Source organism: Cibotium barometz, chromosome 38 (assembly GCF_041138505.1).
Source record: "Cibotium barometz isolate CiBa-2024 chromosome 38, ASM4113850v1, whole genome shotgun sequence".
Taxonomy (NCBI): domain Eukaryota; kingdom Viridiplantae; phylum Streptophyta; class Polypodiopsida; order Cyatheales; family Cibotiaceae; genus Cibotium; species Cibotium barometz.
The window spans coordinates 33,985,416-34,004,671 of NC_141083.1; the positions used below are offsets into that span (position 1 = coordinate 33,985,416).

The 19,256-nt window shown below is 39.9% G+C and overlaps 1 protein-coding gene and 1 pseudogene across 1 annotated transcript; one reads left to right on the forward strand and one right to left on the reverse strand.

Annotated features, from left to right (window-relative positions):
• The window catches only part of LOC147616627 (pentatricopeptide repeat-containing protein At2g27610-like), a 298,789-nt pseudogene that overhangs the window by 38,157 nt on the left and 241,376 nt on the right, over window positions 1-19,256 (reverse strand).
• LOC147616628 (pentatricopeptide repeat-containing protein At1g06140, mitochondrial-like) lies at window positions 721-3,042 on the forward strand. Its single transcript, XM_086777686.1, has 2 exons — window positions 721-869; window positions 946-3,042. The coding sequence occupies exons 1-2, from the start codon at window positions 789-791 to the stop codon at window positions 2,905-2,907; spliced, it is 2,043 nt and encodes a 680-aa protein (XP_086633812.1). The 5' UTR covers window positions 721-788; the 3' UTR covers window positions 2,908-3,042.

Sequence of the window (19,256 nt, forward strand, 5' to 3'; positions counted from 1 at the left end):
ATTCAAGAAAGCAATTTTGATATCCAACTAGCATAAATTCCTAATAACCATTCAAGAGAGGAGTTTTGATATCCAATTGACATACATTCCAACCTTCATGTGTTGCTAATGCAGTGATACTCCACATGGTAGTCATATGTAAAGAGAATGTGGGGGAGAGGGAGAGCTTCAAACCCTAGCAAGAAAACACACACAAAAGAGAGAGCAAGACACAAGAGAGAGATGGATGGCTGAAGTTTCTTCTATCTTCTTCTTCTCTACTCAACCAACATTAGAGGAGGTGCATAGGATGCCCGCATCTCCCCTCAGCAGAGCAGCAGAGGAAGTGCACCTAGAACGAAAGGACCAGCACGCATGAAGAAAGGAGCAAAGGACACCCACCACAACCGAGCCGTCCCATGCAACGCAGGAGCGAGGCGCACCTAGAACGAAAGGACCAGCACGCATGAAGAAAAGAGTAGAGCATGCCCATGACCGAGCCACCCCATGCACCCTCTTAATTGCCACCCAGCCCCATGCATACGCACTGTCCCAAAAATTAATAAAACAAAATATTTTAGGGGAGCCTATTTTATAAACCTTTTTAAGCTTAGCCTTGGGGCCGTCGTTTTAAAAAGGGCATATTCCATAGAAATTAAAAAAATGTTTAGGGGGAGGCATATCACATAGGGGTAGCAAAACATCATCGTGCAAATTAATTAAAAGTGATGAAATAAGACCTGAAGTTTTTTTCTTGGTTGTTTAGTTTTTTTTTGGTGCATTTTCCTGGCGTTCCTGGTTCCCTCCCTATGGCATGCAGAGACATGGACTTCTTATGGAAGGAGTACTTCAGGAATCCCTCCCAATGGTGGGACAATCGAACCAGCAAGGTAAGCACTGTTTTACAATTACATGAGAGTACACGAAAACCTATTGGCTTTCCTGAGTTATTGTTTTGCATCACAGAGAAGCCCAAGATCCCCAGACTTCAAACATAAAATGACAAAGGAGTCGCTGTGGATGGACGGGTGGTGCAATCCATCCTGGGTCCAAGAGGAGCTCAGAAGAAGAGGACTGCAACGAGAGTTCTGTGTGACTAAGCGGATGACGAAGGCCAAGGAAATCCACCACAAAGCACGACAAGGAGATAGCAACAGCAACCACCGGGAGTTTCAAGAGGATACTGCTCTTGTAGCCTTACTGAAGGCTTGTGCCAAGCAAAAAGACCTGTGCAAAGGCAGCAGAATACATGCTGATATTCTCAAAAGGGGGTCGCTTGAAAAGAACATTTATGTAGGCACTGCCCTACTCAATATGTATGCCAAATGTGGTGCACTTGCAAAAGCACAAGAAGTGTTTGATGAGCTTCCAGTTCGGGATGTAATCTCCTGGAGTGCCCTGATCGCAGGATATGCCCAACACGGGCATGGTGATGAGGCTCTGAACTGCTTTGGACGGATGCAAGAGGAGGGCCTCTCCCCGGATGCAGTCACCTTTATTTGCATCTTGAAAGCCTGTGGCAGCATAGGAGCAGCTGAGAAGGGTGAAGAGATACATGCTGAGGTTGTCAGGCAGGGCTTATTGAAAAAAAAAATTGTGCTTGGCACTGCGTTGGTGGATATGTACGCCAAATGTGGTGCACTTGCAAAAGCGCATGAAGTGTTTGACGAGCTTCCAGTTCGCAGTGTGGTCTCCTGGAATGCCCTAATTGCAGGATATGCCAAACATGGGCATAGTGATGAGGCTCTGAACTGCTTTGGACAGATGCGAGAGGAGGGTCTCTCTCCAAATGCAGTCACTTTTATTTGCATCTTGAAAGCCTGTGGCAGCATAGGAGCAGCTGAGAAGGGCAAAGAGGTACATGCTGAGGTTGTCAGGCAGGGCTTATTGGAAAAAGATATTGTGCTTGGCACTGCATTGGTGGATATGTATGCCAAATGTGGTGCACTTGCAAAAGCGCAAGAAGTATTTGACGAGCTTCCAGTTCGGGATGTAGTCTCCTGGAACGCGCTAGTCGCAGCATATGCCGAACATGGGCATGGTGATGAGGCTCTGAACTGCTTTGGACGGATGCGAGAGGAGGGTTTCTCCCCAAATGCAGTCACCTTTATTTGCATCTTGAAAGCCTGTGGCAGCATAGGAGCAGTTGAGAAGGGCAAAGAGGTACATGCTGAGGTCGTCAGGCAGGGCTTATTGGAAAAAGAGATTGTGCTTGGCAATGCATTGGTGGATATGTATGCCAAATGTGGTGCACTTGCAAAAGCGCAAGAAATATTTGACGAGCTTCCAGTTCGGAATGTAGTCTCCTGGAATGCACTAATCGCAGGATATGCCCAGCTTGGAAATGTTGAAACTGTTTTTTACTCATTCAACAAAATGATAGAAGAAGGTATAGAGCCAGATCTGGTCACGTTTGTTGTTTTGCTTACCGCGTGCAGTCACACAGGTCTAGTGGATGAGGGGCAAATGTACTTTGAGACTATGAGCACAGTCCATTGCATCATCCCAACTCTAGAGCACCACACTTGCATGGTTGATCTTTTCAGCCGTGCAGGGCACTTCGACAAGGCAATTGGAGTGATTGAGAAGATGCCACCTTCTGATTGTCTTCCTCTTTGGTCTGCTCTGTTGGGTGCTTGTCGAAAATGGGGAAATGTGAAGCTTGGAAGATTGGCCTTTGAACATGCAGTACAATTGGATGAAAAGGATGCTGCAGCATATGTCTGCATGAGTAATATATATGCAGCTGCTGGCATGCGAGAGGAAGCGGACAAGGTTGAAGCTATGAGAATGGAAAATAGTGCATGGAAGATGCGAGGACGTTGTTGGTGGACTGATGCAAGTGGAAATGTACATTCGTTTATTGTCGGGGATGACAGTCATCCCCAAGGCAAAAATATCTATACGAAACTAAAAGACATTGGTTAAAAAATATCGCAGGAAGACATTGAACTCTTGAGTATGCTGAAGTGAAGCATTTGTTCTCTTTTAGCCTTTTTGCAATTCGATGATATATAGCATTTCTAGGACTCTAGAAATGCAGCAACTATTTTTTTGGCTTTCTCTTTATTGTGTTGTATTGTTTGGTACTGTTGTTTTAATCAAGAGTCTTCCACAATCATTGATGTTTTAGAAGTACCTCCTACCTCCGATTGGTCAGCTCAAACCAGTTTGATAGATTTTTCTCCATAGGATACAATGCTCACACTGCAGCTTTGAATATCATTAGAAGAGTGCACTTCCATCTATCTTAGAGCACTCCTTGCATGCCGCTGTATTCAGATGGGGTGAGAAGGGACTTTATCCTGGAAGTCCTTAAGAAGACGGCGATTGGCAACACTTGTCATGACTTGGTCAAAACACTCATTTCATTGGACACATCATGTAACTTGTAACGTTTAAACTGCAGGCAGGGCTCCCATTAGCTGCTACAACTGAGCAACTCTTAACCATTTCAAGAGAAATGGGACTGAGATGACAAAATCGAATGTGAATTTATTTCTAATCCTTGTATGTATACCTGGGACATGCGAACATCATCAACCATAGCATGTGGTGGTGCTTTTTTAGAAGGCATTAAATTATACACAGAAGGCATCATGAATGCTCGGTGTGACTCAAACTCAGCACCTCTACCAAGAACCACGAGCATCCTATCCTCTTGGGGTCACAAAGTTGCACCTGTTTCTTTCATGTCTTTTTTTAAAATGGAATGTGTAAAATGTATTAAAAAGAAAAAGGCTTTGTAATGCTAAGAATTTAACATCCTCCAATACTCCCAGACGATCCAAATCCCTCGAATTCAGACAAGACTCCACAAACAATGGAAAAATTTGTAAAGCAAAAGGTACTCCCCGAAACCGGTGCCAATTCATGTTTAGTCTTGTTGATGCAAGGGTCGTTAGGGAGCTTACCTCAAAACCAAGCTAGAGTCAAAGCTCCATAGCTTCATCTCCTTGTGTGGAAAGCATGCGTGTCGAATGGTTCTCACCTTCGTTGTCACACTAAAGCGGTTGCTTGTATTGTAGGTGTTGCAAACCGATGAAGCCAATGCTTGTGTGGTCACCTTAAACTCCAATCTACTTGGTTGCAATGCCTAGTCCCACAAGAAAAGAGGAGAGGCCATGACAAAGAAAACTCCGGAACTAAGAGAGGACATTGCCTTCCCAAACCCTAAGTATTAGCATGTATGCATGAGATAAGAGCTTGCTTGCTTGAGATCTAGGGCTTGTGTGAAGCTAGGGATTGAGAGAGAGTGAGAAAAAACATTTAACAGGGAGCTATCTACAGCTATCCCCTTGCTTGAGCTTGGTAGAAGGAGTCCAAGCATTGGCCATGTTCAACACATGCTTCCTAGGCCTTAGCCAAGCAATACTTTCCGCATTACGACATTATGGCTAAAACCACTCTCCATACGCCAAAAACAAGCCAACAGGATGGTAACATGTGGAATGGTCCTAATGCAAGGCATACATATCAACATAGAGAACAAAAGAACCTGAACATGACAAAAAAAGATAACAACGGACAGACCAAATAAAAAACAAACAATACAGAATCTGAACTTTTACTAGAAGTGGCAAACTATTCACCCAAACCAAATCTATACATATCACTACGTCCTAGCGCCCAAAAAGTAAGAAAACTAGAGCATTTCCAAGTATTCGGATGCAGTAGGATCACCAAAAGTATCGACGGATTAGTCGACACTTGAATAATTATCTGGATTAATAGTACTTAATAGCATTGATCAAAGAACATAACAAAGACAATGTTCAAGATGAAAAACTGACTTGTATTGATTCATCTACCATTTACAAGACTCTTACATGTGGATTATATACGGATACACAGTATAATTGCCTAGCATATGAACTGTGGGGATACAAGTGGTTGCAATTGTTGGGCTGTCACCTAATGAGCTCAGCCAACATCATATTTTATTGATGCTTACAAAAGAAAAGATACTACTAAGCCTACTATTACTAAGGGTGGTTTCATCTGCTAGAGAAATGACTTATGAAGTATATATTATATACAAAATGCTCAACATAGATGCCAAGGTAGAGATCCAAGTTTCACTATTGCATAGGTAAAAGTGAAGTTCACATCCAAGGAGTTGCCTTATATACATAGTGTGGTGTTCAACTGCCCAAGAGGTAGTCTTGGTGTCCCTTTCTTACTAGCTAGGATATTACGAACATTCTACATGTCCTAGACTTGAAAGGGAAACTTATTGGCAATGGTATTAGTACTTGAATGGAAAATTGCATTTCTTTATAAATGTATGATTATCATGGAGCCATATGGCACAAAATGAGGTCCACCCCTACCTCTGTTCTCGGATGCATAGACACATAAAACGGATGACGAGTTCGTGTTATGATTACTTACCAATTTTAGAAATTTTTTATAATAGTGCGAAGCATGTCGCTACTGGCTTTAGTCCTTTCATGCTTATGTATGGCTTTCAACCCCGATCCCCAATAGCTATGGGGTTAGCTACTGAAACAATTCAAAAGGTTAAATATTTTCTGCAATATTATAACGATATGTTGAAGATCGCTAAGGAAAATGTTAAATGGGCCCAACATCGTTACATGCATTATGCGGACGAAGACCATTGAGAGTGGTCACATTTGAAAACAGTGACCAAGTATTTCTCAAGATTCCCCCGAGTTTCGAAACTTTGAGGATGGGCAAAGTGCCAAAGTTTTTGCCTAGGTATTGTGGACCTTTCACAATACTTAAGCATGTAGGTGAAGTTGCCTTCAAGTTAGCTTTGCTAGAACATTCCAAGGTTCACCCAGTTTTTCATGTTAGTCATCTGCAAAAATGCCTAGGTGAAGATGCCAATGTGGTGGATACAGGTATTCTTGTAGATTTAATTGAGCCTCCGGTTTGGTTGCACGACCTAGAGCGCATCTTAGATTTCCAAGAGAAGCGAACCCGTTTTACAGAATTAGACAACAATGTCAAGTTAAGTGGAAGGATAGACTGGGAGAAGATTCAGTACTCTCAAGCGGAGGAATGTTCATAAAGAAATTTTTCAGTCTAATGGACCATTATTGTGTTAAAGATATGAATGATATGATGTGGAGGAATTGTTATATAATGATGAGTTCTATATAAGGGATATTTATCCCAGGATTCTGTTGGGTTGACCAAAATACAAGGAACCCCAGAATGAGTTGGATCTTAAGGGAAAGAGTTATCCTTTAGTTTGCGAGATTAGGACATCTCGCGTTTTTTAAGTGGGGTAGGATGTAAGATTCCTCCTCTTCCCCCCCCGCTTTTGAGGTGTACAGGTGTAAGAACCTCCCCTTCTCATATTGTAATTATTTTCCCCTCTGAAATAAAAGAAAGATTTTGTTTTATCCGGTTTTGACCTAGAGAGAGAAAATGTCTAGAGGGAGGTAGTTCAAAATTGAGATATTTTTTGGATATAAAAATCCTCCTAGTGTCTAAAATGGTTTCCCCTGAAACAGAAATTTAAAAAGAACTTTCCAATGTGCAATTAGAATTAATTAGACATGGGTATAAAGGACCTTAGCCTAAGGGTCTAGATTTTCAGAAATTTTTGGATTATGGTCCAATTAAGGTTCCTATGGGGCCAATAGGATCAATCCAAGTGTGGGGAGGAGATAAATCCAATTTATAAAAGAAAAATACCCAAAAATGAGTAAATTCCCACATAAGATGAAGAGTTGACCGAGTACAAGGTTTATTAGTAAAAAACTATGAGTATTACTAAAAACAATGAGATATTTTGGGTATATTTTTTTATTTTTGACACATGTGTTTCAAGGAGGTGCCTATTTCACACGTGTGGTGGAGTTTCAAACTCAAAAATATTGTGATATTTTTATCTCTCCTCTCTCTTGGATCAAACCAAATCAAAAGGGAACCAAACTAGGTCCAAATCTTGTCCAAATTCAACCAAACTGAACTTGGAAAATTCTAGAAATTAGTTGGACTTGGTTAGAGGCCTCCCTCACCTATAAATAGATCCTTAGTTGGACTTGGTTAGAGGCCTCCCTCACCTATAAATAGATCCTTAGTTGGACTTGGTTAGAGGCCTCCCTCACCTATAAATAGATTCTTAGTTGGACTTGGTTAGAGGCCTCCCTCACCTATAAATAGATCCTTAGCCCTTTGTAAAAAAATATGAGAACTATACTATGCCAGTATTATGCTGAAATAATGATATTTTCTATTATCCTCTAAAAACCTCTACAAAATTGAAGAGATTGGAGATTCTCTCTCTCTTCAATCTTCCTTGGTGACTCCTACAACATACCAAACCAATTGATTGGTTGGGGGCCTCTACTCTGATCAAAGAATCAAGTAAATTATTAGAATGTAAAGTGTGGATTATTGTCTTTTTATTATTAAAACTCCAAATGCTTCTCTTCTCAACCCCTCTCAAGCTTGAGAAGCTTTAATTTGAATGGCTTTTGATTACTATTGAAGTTCTTTTATAATTTGTAATAAAGAATTATGCTTAATTTTAATGGTTTTTAAGCATTTCTCTCTCTCCCCCCAAAGAAAGGTCATTCCTATGACCTATTCTCAATCCAAATGAAGCTTCTCATGAAGCATTTCTCTAATCCAAAAGTAATTTCTATGCTTGTCTAGTTGGAGGCCAAAATAATGGTTTTTAATGATTTTATGATATTTATTTCATAGAGAAATTATGAATCAATCCATAATTGGATAATGATCCAATTAGTGGTCATTCTAATCATATCAATAATATTAAACTTTATTCTTTTAATTAAATTGAGAATTATCAATAATAGCAGCGGAGCTATGGTAAAATTTTTGTAAAATAAACACATAAAACATTTTCATTCATAATATAAAAAGAGAACTTCCTACCATATTCTAGGAATTATCATCCTAGATTAATTGAATGATTCTCATTAAAATCAAGGAGAAATTGATTTTTATGTTTATGCTTAATTAATAAATTAGAAAAAAGAGGAATTCTAGTAATTTATTTTTATGTTAAAAGAGTAATCTCCATGATAATGGAAATCCATGTATTCCAAAGAATTAAGAGAAAAAATTGGAATACTAATATAATGTATATTTTATGAAAAAATTAAAGAAAGATTTTAGTTAAATTTATCTTTTTGCATAGATAAATTTATATGATGAAAGAGGAATTCCCACCATATTGGAATTCAAATAATTAAATAAGGAAAGTGTAATTCCTAGTGTAAAGGAATTAATGAAGATTTTTACTGATTTTTCAAGAGAAAATTTAGTTAAATTTATCTTTTTGCATAGATAAGTTTAAATGATAAAAGAGGAATTCCCACTACATTTGGAATTCCATCAATTGGATGGGAAAAGAGAAATCCCTATCACATTGGAATTATTGGATAATTCATTTAAATTTAGAAACAAATTTTTAGATAATTTTATTTATCTATGAGAAATAATTAAATGTTAAAAGAGGAATTCCTATTACATTTGGAATTCCATCATTTGGATGGGAAAAGAGAAATTCCTAGTATATTAGAATTATGGGATAATTTATTTAAATTCAAAGATGAATTTCTAGATAAATTTATTTATGTATGAGAAATAGTTAAATGTCAAAAGAGGAATTCTTATGACATTTGGAATTCCATCATTTAGATGGGCATTGAGAAATTTCTAGCTTATCAAAATAATGGATATTTTAATCTAGATAAATTTATTTTATGAGAAATAATTGATGGGAAAAGAGGAATTCCCATGACATTGGAATGTAAATAATTAATTGCAAAAAGAGGAATTCCCATGGTAATTGGGATCCAAGAAATTAAATGGGAAGAAGAGGAATTTTTAGTATAATTGAATTTATGATTATTTACCAAAAGTGGAAATACGGGTAGAATTAATTTCTACAAATCCCATGAATTCTTTTATTCAAAAGAAGAATATTGAATATAATTCAATTGAGGAATTAAGAAGGAATATGGAAATAGTTGTCAGGAAAAGAATCTTTAATAAGGCCAAGCAATTGGCAGAAATTTAGTTAATGCTATTGAAATCAATTGGTCTTGTTTAGAGCCTTCCTCTCCTATAAATAGAACCTGAGTCCTTTGTTAAAAAAATGGGATGCGATAAGATGTGTATGGGATGTGATAGGATGAGAACGAATGCGAGATAAGATGAGTATGGGATGTGAACGCGGATGTATATGTGAAAGAAAGGCCGGTATGCATGTGTATGAGAATGAATAAATGTGGATATGGATATAGATGTGTATGTGAATGTATGGATGTAGATGTATGAATGTAGATGTATGGATGTGGATATGGATATGGATGTATGGATGTGGATGTGGATGTGGATGTATGGATGTGGATGTATGGATGTAGATGTGTATGTGAATGTATGGATGTGGATATGGATATGGATGTACGGATGTGGATGTGGATGTGGATGTATGGATGTGGATATGGATGTGGACGTATGAATGTGGATGTGTATATTGATATGGATGTAGATGTATGGATGTAGATATGGATGTGGATGTATGGATGTGAATGTGTATGTGGATGTGTATGTGGATATGGATGTAGATGTATGGATGTGGATGTGTATGTGTATATAGATGTAGATGTATGGATGTGGATGTGGATGTGGATGTGGATGTGGATGTGGATGTGGATGTGGATGTAAGGATGTGGATGTGGATGTGGATGTGTATGTGGATATGGATGTAGATGTATGGATGTGGATATGGATATGGATATGGATGTATGGATGTGGATGTGTATGTGGATATGGATGTATGGATGTGGATGTGTATGTATGGATATGGATGTGGATGTGGATGTATGGATGTGGAGGTGTATGTGGATATGGATGTAGATGTTTGGATGTGGAGGTGTATGTGGATATGGATTTAGATGTATGGATGTGGATATGGATGTATGGATGTGGATGTGGATATGGATGTATGGATATGGATGTGGATGTATGGATGTGGATATGGATGTGGATGTATGGATGTGGATAAGTATGTGGAAGAATGAATGTAGATGTGTATGTGGAAGAATGAATGTGGATGTGTAAATGGAAGAATGGATGTGGATGTATAGATAGGATGTGTATGTGGATATATGAATGCGGATGTGTATGTGAAGAATGGATGTGGATGTGAATGTGTACGTGGAAGAGTGGATATGGATGTGTATGTGGAAGTACGAATGTGGAAGAATGAATGAGGATGTGTATGTGAAAGGATGTGTCGATGTGAGTGAATGGATGAGATGTAATGTGATGTGAATCGGGATGAGAATGAATGAGATGTGATGTCATGTGAATCAGAATGTGAATGAATGATATGGAATGTGAATGGATGATATGTGATGTGAATGAATCTGATGTGATGAGGTGAAAAATGATGTGATTGGATGAGAATGGGTACACATATGAATTGGACGTGGATTAAGTAATATGGATTGATGTGGAACAATGTGGAAAGACGAGAGTTCATTATAAAAACTGTATTTGTGACCTGTTTGTAAATGATTGTTTTATGTCAAGAATGCTGGGGAAGCATTTTGACCGTCTTGTGAATAAGGTCGTTGAGACCTAACTGATAAAGTTGCAACAGCTGACGGAGAGTCACTGGAGGATGTCTCGCGTAGCAAGGTCGGCCGAGGTCTTGACCAGCCTCAGTTTGATTTAAATGGTGAGCTTCCGGTACGGTGGATGAGGGACCAAGGAAGCGGGCTATGAGTGAAGCGCTAGGTGACCTGCGAAGGATCCTAGAGGGTGCTGACCATACGGTGCTTGGGCTCTGGGTCGCCGAAGATACCCACACGTGCGTCGTGGGTGGAAGATATTGGAACAAGGAGTAAGAGTTGTGTTCTCAAATTGGGCATGGATCTGGTTGATGGAACTTGCTGGTCCTCAATGGATGAGTCCATGACTCTTTTATATGGATCTGTTGGTTGATCTTGCTGATCTTCAATGGAGATTCCATCTTGAATTTTTTATAAGTGAATATATTGCCGGGTACTATGAGCTAGGAACTATCAAAAAGGCCCCTGAGTGGACAGGTGGTGAGCATTCTGGTTGCCAATGATGCCATAGCTTTGGGCATATAGAACAGCCTATAAAACATCTGTGGGCACCACCCCATTTGAGCTTGCTTTTGGGCTAGATGTAATTCTTCCCATTGAATTTCTTGTACCTACTCTACGAGTTGCTAAACAATTGGACTGGACTGGTCATGAGCTTTCACAACGCATTGATGAATTGGAAAAGCTTGATGAGACCCGCTTATTGGCAAAAAAAGGGGATGTATGCCGAGAAGAGGAGACAAAAGCAATGGTATGATAGAAATGTAACAACTGGCCGATTCAAAAAAGGGGACCTTGTGCTCTTGTACACACTTAAGAAGCATAAGAGAAAGCTCAAGAAACGTGGCCTAGGATCGTTTGTGATTAATGAGCTTACTCCAAGTGGTGCAGTGCATTTAGAGACACTAGAAGGTGAGTAAATGCCTAACTTCATTAATGGAAGTCGTCTCAAGAAATACAATGAACCATTAACTGAAGCCATGCTTCAACAAATGCATGCTGCACACACATGGAAAGAAGCACATGTCCTACATAAACGTCAGGCTCAAGAAGAGGCTAAATCTAGAGTTGCAAAAGCCAAGGAGCGTCGCAAGGCTTCTATGTTGGCCTTACAGTTGGCTACTGATGATGAACAATATGTCGATCCTTTTAACATTCAAGTGTGTCTTCATCTTCATGAGACTACCTACTTTGTCTCTGCCTTAATTGACTCTGGTGCAGATTATAATGTTCTCTCATTTGACACATGGATAGCCTTGGGACAACCAACATGTGCACATTCCTATTGACTTACGAAGCTTCTCAGGTGAAGATAACCCTATAGAGGGAAAATGTGTCATTATAATGTCCATTCAGGATCACCAAATGTCAGTTCCCTTTTATGTGGCTAGTAAGTCCAAGGCAGTGGTGGTAGAGGTTGTTCTCGATCGATCATGGTTAAGTGCTACCAATTGTTCATTAGATTGGAAGAATAGACAATACAAATTGCAAATTGATTCTGATTGCATCTTGGGATCTGCTACTCCACGAGCTTTATCATGTCAAAAGGGTGGTATTTCTACCTTACACAACCCACTTTCAAAATCTGCTCTTGAAGCTCCAACACAAATGATGTGGATAATCGATGAGTCTTCAAGTGATGGCCATGGCTGGCATGTTCCAACTACTCTAGTCACTGCTCAAAGAAGGCCAGGCAAGAAGGAATTACCAATTTGGCTACCCAAAGATGCGTACAAACTTGTACCATCTAGCCTAGTTTTGCTAAACCTCCTAGAAAAAACATCTTTACCAAGCCTAAACCTCAGATTGTTACTCATTGGGTCCCAAAGCATGTTCTTAAAGCACAAGGCTATTATGAGGGTGCAACAGCACTTTGGCTTCCCAAATGTCATGGTTTGCTAGAGATAAAAGAGTGTATCAACAAGATTCCAAAAGCCACCCTTGGTTTTCCATATCAGTGGGTGCAAAGGAAATCAACACAACCTCTTCAAGATACAATAGGTGGTCGTGATAGCACCTACAAATCTCCTTGTGTTGACCTTCCCAAAACATGTATTGAATCACCAGTTGTCCCAATTTCTCCTTGTTACACAATTCCACCATCAACTTGTGTACCTAAGACAAATCCAACTTTACATGAGTCTCCTTTGAGCATAGATTCTAGCACTTCACGGCCTAAATCCTCTTATCTTGCTCAAATTCCTTGACAATTGCTAACCTTCCCACCTCTTAAGAGAAGGACATACCCAAAACCAAAGGTAAGGCATTAACACTACAATTGAAGCTCTTTGGTAGATCAGTGTTTGAATAGTCTCATATTTACTAATGTGGTTCCTTATGCCTTTAGAGGATTGTGTTCTTTTTGAGATGATCTTATCTACAATGTTTTTGATAGGGATTGTAATGATGGATATGAGTGTATAAAGTTTGAAGTTTCTAAATTTCATTGTTCTACGCCCAGATACCTCCTGATGGATACTTGGCGAGATACATGTCCACCATGCATTGACCCTAATAGTACTCAACCTGAACATCGCGGGGGTTATAGTGCTCCTCATTTTCAAACTCATTCTAGGTACTTTTATGCTCCCTTAGGTGAAAATTGATGTGGGCATCACTTTGTCACTTTATTCTATCAACAGCATCACCCATTTCCACATTGCCAAGAGTGTGCACGACTCGTATTAGGAGAAGCTTCACACATTTGTTGGCTTTGCCGCTCTTACTTTCGACGATATGGCACGGGCTTAATGAAACAAATTGTGGGAATTACACCCCAACGCCATAACCTTCTTGATGTGAGAGTACCAGACCGAGGACCAAATCAACGTAGATTACCTAAGGAGGTTAAAGCACAACAATGGAGGAATACATGCATAAATGACTTGCAACAACCTATCTTGCCAAGCCCTCCTTCCCCCAGCCTCAACATGTCAATTTTGGATCACTATGAGTACCTATATTGAGCAGTTCCAAAATCAAAATTGTCTGCTTAACCTTCCCATAGAACCAATGCCATATTTTAGCGAGGAAGCACTCCTTCCTCTACCACCTTCTCCAGAGGCCGATTTTTGTACAGGGTTGTCCTTGCATCCTGAAGTGATTGATACCATCTTTCCAGCAGAAGTGGACATGGATCCACCACCAGTGCAAGGGTAAGCTTATCAACTCCACAATAAGATCAACAAGCCAGGGCACTTTTCTCCCATTGGGTTTTTCCCCTCGGCTATATTTGGTGATTGGCACCAATAACAAATTTTATTCTTTTCTTTTCTTTTCTTGTTTGTTAATAAACATTTTGTAGAGATCTCAGCTAAACAAGAGCATACAAACATGCCCCAATAGTCCACCTACCGTGCACACAAATTAGGAAGGGGGAGACATGCAATGCCTACAAAGAGCAAAGAGAAGCAATCTGCCCATCAATGCAAACGCACAACATCAACGAGCACTACAACCGGTGTATTCAAATCATAATCTTTTGTTCTTTATGTGCTTTTAACTTTTGGATATATTGTTTGCATGTTCACACACACAGTTGGCTGGTTTAAGTTTTAAATTAGTTGTTAAAATGTGGTGAGTGATTTCTAGATTCTTAGAGAACTTAGTAGAAGGTATTTCTATTTGAAGACGATGTAGGATATATACCAACGGAGTATGCCAAGTTCTTATGCTCTCGAAGTATATTCGTTACCCCTAGTGGTAGCTACCTCTTAGGTATGAGCTAGGTGCTAGGATTAATAAAAAATTTACGAAAATTATGACCTAAAAAATATATACAAGTGAATCGAGACATGACGTGTCTACAGCCATGTGGAATGCTTAGTAGGACCTTGGGTTGTCTTAGCACCTTGGGGCCGATGCCTTGGTTTCCATGGGGTGAACACTGACGTCTAAAAGATTCAGAAAAAGACCTTCATGGACTCTATCGCCTTGATAGATGTTGGTAGGACTCTAGGGTACATTATGGGCCCTCGAGACCGATGCCCTCATCTTCATGGGGTACTCCTTATGTAAAAAAGAAAGAAAAGGGTCTGTCGCCCTTGAGATACTTAGCGGCCTTTAGATTCTCTTGGCGGAGTTCTCTTGGCCATTGCTTGGGTCTCATTGGGATGGAACCTTCCTCTTTATTCATCTTTTACACACACACAAAAAAAAGGGTCCAATCACCATTGCTCATATTTAGGAGTGGGGTTGCCACTTAGGAATAACTTAAACACTTATAGGACATTGAGACTGTGGTCATAACTTGCGGTGTACAAGCACACTTGCCTTTGCATAGCACTATCTACCGCTTAGTCTCACTTTGACTAGTCTTTACTCACCTCTTTTAGTTATCTTTAAAACTATAATCGGCCTTTCACTTGTATGCTCACGTGTGAGATTGTCATTGCTGGTTTTTTTTTCAATAAAAGGCTTTACTTGTCTTCCATTGTTTTTTGCAGCTTTTGCTTCTATCGCACCCGAGGATGTGCGCGATTTAGCAAGGGGGGAATGTTCCACGGGAACACTCACAGGAACATGGATTATGGAAGGACGCCGGAAGCAATTAATGCGAGAGAGCGGGATTGTAGCCATGGGAATATAAAGACGCACATAATTTTTCCATATTTTTGTGCCGAAGTGCAATGTAAATCGTTTTAGGCCAATGTGGGTTCTAAATGAGAGTTCTAAGTGTATTAAGCAAGGCTCACTTATGGGGTTGTCTGCCCATGTGTGAAAGAGGCCTAGGGTTAGGGTTAGTGGCATTTCTACAAAAGAGATGTTAGCTAAAGAAAGTGGACGTTTTTGCCATTCCCATAAGCTATTGAGTGAAGCTCTTGAGCTCTCAAGCTATGGCAGTATTGGAACAAGGAGTAAGAGTTATTTTCTGAATTCGGGCATGGATCTGGTTGATTGGCCTTGCTGGTCCTCAACGGATGACTCCGTGGCTCTTTTATATGGATTGGTTGGTTGATCTTTCTGATCTTCAATGGAGAGTCCATTTGGATTTTTATAAGTGAATATATTTCCGGGTACTATGAGTTGGGAACTATTGAAAAGGCCCCTAAGTGGACAGGTGGTGAGCGTTCTGGTTGCCAATGATGCCATAGGTACACCGATGAAGGAATGATTGAAAATTAGAATTCAACTCGATATTTTGGAGGATTATGATCAATGATACTATGATTTCATTAAAATATTGTTTTAAAGTTAGCTAAATATGTGAAATAGGCAATTTCATATTGGGTGTGTAAGTGGTGTGACTTTCTTGAATTTTGCATGAAGCACCGGCTAGGGGGCCTGGGAACTCTTTCCCATACTAATGGATCAGTTTGGTTAGTGATAACCTTGACTACGTTAGAATAAAAATATCCTGGAGGAATTACCTGTGCTTTTTGGGCAAGGGAAGTTTTTTTCGTGTTTGGTTTTGGAAGAACCGAGTGCAACTTTTGCTCCCAATCAGTCCTATGTACCTCAACAATCTTTGTGAGTGCTTTGCAGAGAATCTTGTTAGTACTCTCAGCTTGTCCATTGGTCTGGGGATGATAGGGTGCAGAACGCTTGTGAATTACCATAAATTCTTGAAGCAAAAACTCTATGACCTCATTCACAAAGTGCACACCTTGATCACTAACGATTTCAATAGGTAAGCCATAGCGTGTAAACACGTACTCATACAAGAACTTGGCTGTGGTTCTGGCATCATTTTTAACTGTAGCCTTTGCCTCTACCCATTTGGTCAAATAGTCAGTTTGCGACTATAATATATTCGGCATGCGTGTGAGCAGCTAGAGGTTTAATGGGACCGACAAAATCAATACCCCATTTGGCAAACGCACGTGTGCTTAACATAGGCCGCAATGGCATATTGTCCTTTGTGATGGGAGGTTTGGTCCTTTGACAATCGTCACAACGTTTCACATATTCTTCGGTATCCATTTGTAAGGTTGGCCACCAAAGCCCAGACCACCTAATCAACTTAGCTGTGGTATTGCCCGAAAAGTGTCCACCCCCATGTGCATGAGTCAAGATTTTCAAGTAGTCAGCTTCACATACACACATGCGTAAGTTGTCATCCTTGCCCCTCTTGTAGAGTTGGCCCTCTATCAGCATATAGTATGCCGCTTCAACTTCAATAGCATGCTTTCAATATTTAAGAATTTTTCGATCAGTATGACCATGCTGAAGATAGTCCACAATATACTTACTCCAACTTGGTGTAGTTGAAATTTGGAATAATGTGACATTATGAATTGGTTGTTGAATATGACAAGTAGCATAGTTACGAACAAATTTTTCAGCATCCGCATGCATGGTAGGCCACCATTGCCCATCGTGAGTTATACGTCGCACACAAGTAGTAGCTGATGCATGGATTCCACCAATACCCTCGTGTGCCCATTCCAAAATCTCCTCATATTGGTCAGGGTTAGGTATAAGCCGCAACACTCCATCATTACCCTGACGATATAATCTCCCTGAGATTAACTTGAATGGTCACCACAAGTCCACATTAGGACCCGCTAGTTGTATCTGCCCACTTGTCAAATTTTCTAAGATGGGTTCAGACCATTTAGGAGTTGTCTCTACAAGGAAAAGTGTTGAATCTAACATATCATCATCCACACCCACAGGAGCTTCTCCAGAGGTGATTCGAGACAAATGATCTGCCCTTAGATGAGTTGTTCCTTTTCGGACTGCCACTTCAAAATCAAACTCAAGAAGGATGACAAACCACCTCACAATCCTTCCAGTTGCACAAGGTTTATTCACCAAATATAGCAATGCTTGATGGTCCACAAAAAATATGAATTTGTTTGCCAAAAGGTAATGGCGAAACTTTTTCACTGCATATATCATGGACAAACCTTCTCTTTCTGTTGTTGTACAATTCTTCTCAGCATTGTTCAACTGCCGACTAGCATATGAGATTGGGAAATCCTTGTTATGTTCTCCCGATTGAGCCAAAATACATCCAATTGCAAAGTTTGAAGCATCAATATGGACATGAAAGATTTGATTCCAATCTGGTGCCCGTAAGATGGGTGCAAACACTAATTCTTGTTTCAACTTTTCAAAGGATTCCTCACACTCGTCAGTCCAATTAAACTTTACAAGAAGAGCATATAATGGTTTGGCTAGGACAGCGTACATGTAGATGAATCGACGATAATAGCCACAATGTCCCATGAATATTTGTACCCCTTTAGGGTTGATAGGCCGAGGTAAGGAGACAATGACATCAATTTTATCCATATCTGTTGAAATCCCATTGCGAGAAACAATATGGCCCAAAAGTTTCCCTTGTCTTACCATGAATTTGCACTTGTCAGGATTCAAGCATATACGATAAACTTGACACTTTTGAAACACAAGTCTGAGGTGTTCTATATGATCATCACGCTCTTGTGAGTGAACACATAAATCATCCATGAAGATCTCAAGAAATTGCCTAAGGTACTCCTTGAATACATGACTCATTAACTGCTGAAAGGTTGCTGGTGCATTTGTTAGACCAAATGGCATAACACGATAGGCAAAGATGCCATCTTCAGTAGCAAAGGCTGTCTTGTGTTGATCCTTTGGATCAATTGACACTTGATTGTAATCGGAGAATCCATCCAAGAAACTATATGCCTTTTTCCCTGCAACTCGTTCCAAAACATGATCCGTGATTGGAAGTGGGTAATGATCACGTATAGTAGCTGCATTTACCTTCTTGAGGTTTACACATACTCGAAGTTTTCCATTTTTCTTGGGCACCACTACAATAGGGGAGACCCATTCAGTGTGTTCAATCTCATAGATAAATTCTGCCTCTAAGAGCTTGTCTATTTCTTCTTTTATCTTTCGTGCAAAATTCTCATTGTAAGTATAAGGACGTTGCTTGGAAGGCTTTGCATCCTCTCGCAATGGAATTGTATGCTGACATATGCTTGGATCAACTCCTTTGAGGTCTTTATAACTCCAAGCAAAAACATCGCGATACTCCTTTATTGTTTGAATTAATAACTTCTCCTTGTCTAAGGACAAGTCTGTGACAATCCACACATAGCGAGGCTCTTCTCCTGGCTTAGCGATATCAATTTGTTTTGCATCTTCTGGACCATCATATGAAACCCCTGGCGGCATGCTTGGCTTTTGTCGCATGGGCTGTTGAAGAACAATCTTCCGATCTTGAAGAGTGTACTGTGTGAAGTTGGGGGGAACATTGAGACCTTGTTCTTGTCCACTTGAGTCATCACTAATTGAAGACCATGTGGTTTTGAGCTCTCTTTTGCAATCTTGCATTATATTTTTTTGTTCAACCGTTATCTTTGCACTTTCGACACTCTCTTTTGAATCGGTTTGAGACTTGAGTTTTGGTTTTGGTTTCTTCATTTTTTTACGATTTTTGCTAACAGTTTTTAGCTTTTCTCCTGGTTGGAATCCATCTGATCGTTTTACTTGGTCTTTGATACTATCTTGTGCTTAGACATAGTATAGATATCCATTCTTTCCTGAGAAGTGAGGTGGTGGTCGAGAGTTTTCATTCTTAAACTCCTCGTCTTCTTTTTGTTTTCTCTCACATCGTTCCCTCTCATCTTGCTTACAGATTCTCTTATGGCTCTTACAGCATTTACGTTTAGGTCGGCTTCGAGGGATCTCTATCTGAACCTCCCTTCCTCTCAAGAGTAGGCGTGCCTTTCCTAACTCTTCCTC

What these genes read in the sequence shown, in the direction of transcription:
- LOC147616628 (XM_086777686.1), top strand. Translation starts at nt 789, where the DNA reads ATGGCATGCAGAGACATGGACTTCTTATGGAAGGAGTACTTCAGGAAT. An exon ending in GGGACAATCGAACCAGCAAG is followed by an intron (nt 870 to 945) that starts GTAAGCACTGTT and finishes TTTGCATCACAG; the next exon opens with AGAAGCCCAAGATCCCCAGA.